Source organism: Penaeus chinensis, chromosome 24 (assembly GCF_019202785.1).
Source record: "Penaeus chinensis breed Huanghai No. 1 chromosome 24, ASM1920278v2, whole genome shotgun sequence".
In the NCBI taxonomy this organism is placed as follows: Eukaryota; Metazoa; Arthropoda; class Malacostraca; order Decapoda; family Penaeidae; genus Penaeus; species Penaeus chinensis.
In genome coordinates this window covers 17,544,926-17,547,425 of record NC_061842.1, presented here as the reverse complement: position 1 = coordinate 17,547,425, position 2,500 = coordinate 17,544,926, and the positions used below count along the sequence as shown (strand labels likewise).

At 43.4% G+C, this 2,500-nt stretch overlaps 1 protein-coding gene across 1 annotated transcript in view; it reads right to left on the bottom strand.

Moving 5' to 3' along the window:
• LOC125037876 (GTPase-activating Rap/Ran-GAP domain-like protein 3) overlaps window positions 1–2,500 on the bottom strand; it is a 113,602-nt gene that overhangs the window by 79,371 nt on the left and 31,731 nt on the right. The window contains exon 3 of the mRNA XM_047631116.1: window positions 984–1,095. Coding sequence (XP_047487072.1) covers window positions 984–1,095 — 112 coding nt within the window. The remainder of the gene's footprint in view (window positions 1–983; window positions 1,096–2,500) is intronic.

Below are 2,500 nucleotides of genomic sequence, written 5' to 3'. Positions count from 1 at the left end.
ATTTTTTTTATTTTTATTTTTTTGCTCCTTTCTTCCCCCTCCGCTGAGCAAAACGTTTTTTTTTGGGGGGGTGATAGGGGGTAGGGGAGGTGACATGGGGGGTAGGGGGGTGACAGGGGGGGTGGGGTGACAAGGGGGTAGGGGAGGTGACACGGGGGTAGGGGGTGTGACAGGGGGGTAAGGGGTGACAGGGGGGGTGGGGGTGACAGAGGGGTGGGGTAATAGGGGGGTAGGGGTGTGACAGGGGGTAGGGGGTGGCAGGTGGGTAGGGGGGTGACACGGGGGTAGGGGGGTGACAAGGGGTAGGGGGTGACAGGGGGGTAGGGAGGTGACAGGGGGGTAGGAGGGTGTGACAGGGGGGTAGGGGTGTGACAGGGGGGTAGGGGGGTGAGTAGGGGGAGGTAGGGAGGGGAGGGAAGTGAGGGAGCAAGAGGTTGGGTTGGGGGAGAGGTGCGGGAGGTAGGGGAGGTGGGGGAGGGAGAGGGGGGTTGATGAGGGGGGAACGGGAGGGGGGGGGGGGGATTCACAAGACGTGACCGGCGAAGCACGACTAACTTACAAAAGAAAGCTACGACCCATCATACGATCCGCGACGACACACTTAAAGCCGTTTGCCAGCCATCGAAGACGACCGTGCCAGAAGCCATTCCTTTTTCTCCTCTTCCCTCTCTCTCTATCTCCTTTTCCCTCTCTCTCTATCTTCTTTTCCCTCTCTTATTTTCATTTACACCTCTCCCTACTTCTCTTTTCTCCTTGCCTATTCCTCTCTTTTTTCCTTTTCCTCTTTTTTTTCCCCATGTCTTTCTCTCCCTCTCCCTTTCTCTCCCCCCCCCCAAAAAAAAAAAAAAAATCATCTGTCACATCACAACGACCACACGGGAAACCATACGACCTTAACGACCATGGCTTATGGCAACTAGACGACCGTTCTACCCTCCCCTTTCTCCCCATATTTCCCCACAAAATCCCCAAAAAAAGGATACGTGTGAATTGAGACTTTAGGAAAGAAGGTGAGAAGTTGGCCATGTCATCCACGTTGCCGTCGATGAAAACGATGTTGACGATGTCGTTGCCGATGTGACGTTTTCTCTCGACCTGTGGAAGAAAGAAAACGGGAATTAGTATAGAATTGGCTGGTTTAAAAAACGGAAAAATGAAAAAAAAAATCTAAAATCTAAAATATGATAGAAATTGGCTGGTGTAAAAAAAGAAAAAAAGAAAAAAAAATCTAAAATCTAAAATATAATAGATTTGGCTGGTGTAAAAAAAAAAAAAAAAATCTAAAATCTAAAATATAATAGATTTTGGCTGGTGTAAAAATAAATAAATAAATAGATAAAATCTAAAATCTAAAATCTGCTAAGAGAGGAAAACTCGTATTATTGATTTATTAAGGGAGAGCAAAAGGGAATCTGGATTTGGTTAATAAAATATAGATCTGTATGATATAAAAGGAATGTTATTAGTAACGATATAATAGGAGAAATAAGTAATACGTACTTTATTTTTTTTAAATGAAAGAGATGATAATGAAATTAGCATGAATGACTTATACCCAAAAAAAAAAAAAAAAAAAAAAACTAGACCTGGATATATATTACACGAAATTTAGCATAGGTGACAAGCAGAACAAAAGTAGGGGAAAAAATAGAGATGTCTATTATTTTTGAAAGCATGAGAATGAGATAGAAATCAGTATGTGTGACCTGTGATGGGAAAAAACTAAATATTATTTTTGAATGACTGAAAGTGAGGAGTATGTTGAGTCTAATGAAAAATATAAGATAAACAATTGCGCCTAAATATGTCCAGGAGATTTGATATTGGAGAGGGAGAATAGAGAGGGAGATAGATATATAGATCGATAAATGGATAGATAGATAGATAAATAGATAGATAGATAGATAGATAGATAGATACAGAGGGAGAGAGAGAGAGAGAAAGAAAAAGAGAGACACACTTATCAAAAGCAGAAAAACACACACACACCAAAAAAAAAAAAAAAAAGAGAGAGAAAAAGACACAAAAAAAGAGGAAAAAGACCAAAACAGAAAACAACAACAAAAAACAAAAAAAACAAACAAACCAAAATAGTCAAAGACAGAGGCAACTCTTGACACACAGAAAAAATAAAAAAAAAACACAGACATCCAAGCAAGAAAACAAACAGACTGAAGCGAAGGCAAAGGGAACTGCTTCTATAAATAACATCAGACACGACATCACAAAGAAGCTATTAGTGGCCGCCTTTGGGAGTCTGGAATACGATAGACGACGGAAACCGACGTTGCCTTTGCTGTATGGAAAAGAGGAAGAGGAAGTGGAGGAGGAGGAGGGGGGAGGAGGGAGGAGGGAGGAGGAGGAGGAGGGAAGGAGGGGCAAGAAGGGAAAGAAGAGGGGGGAAGGAGGAAGGAGGAAGGGGAGGGAAGGGTTGGGGGAGGAGGGGGGAAGGAGGGAAAGGAATAGGGGGGAGGGGGAAGGAGGGAAAGGAAAAGGGGGG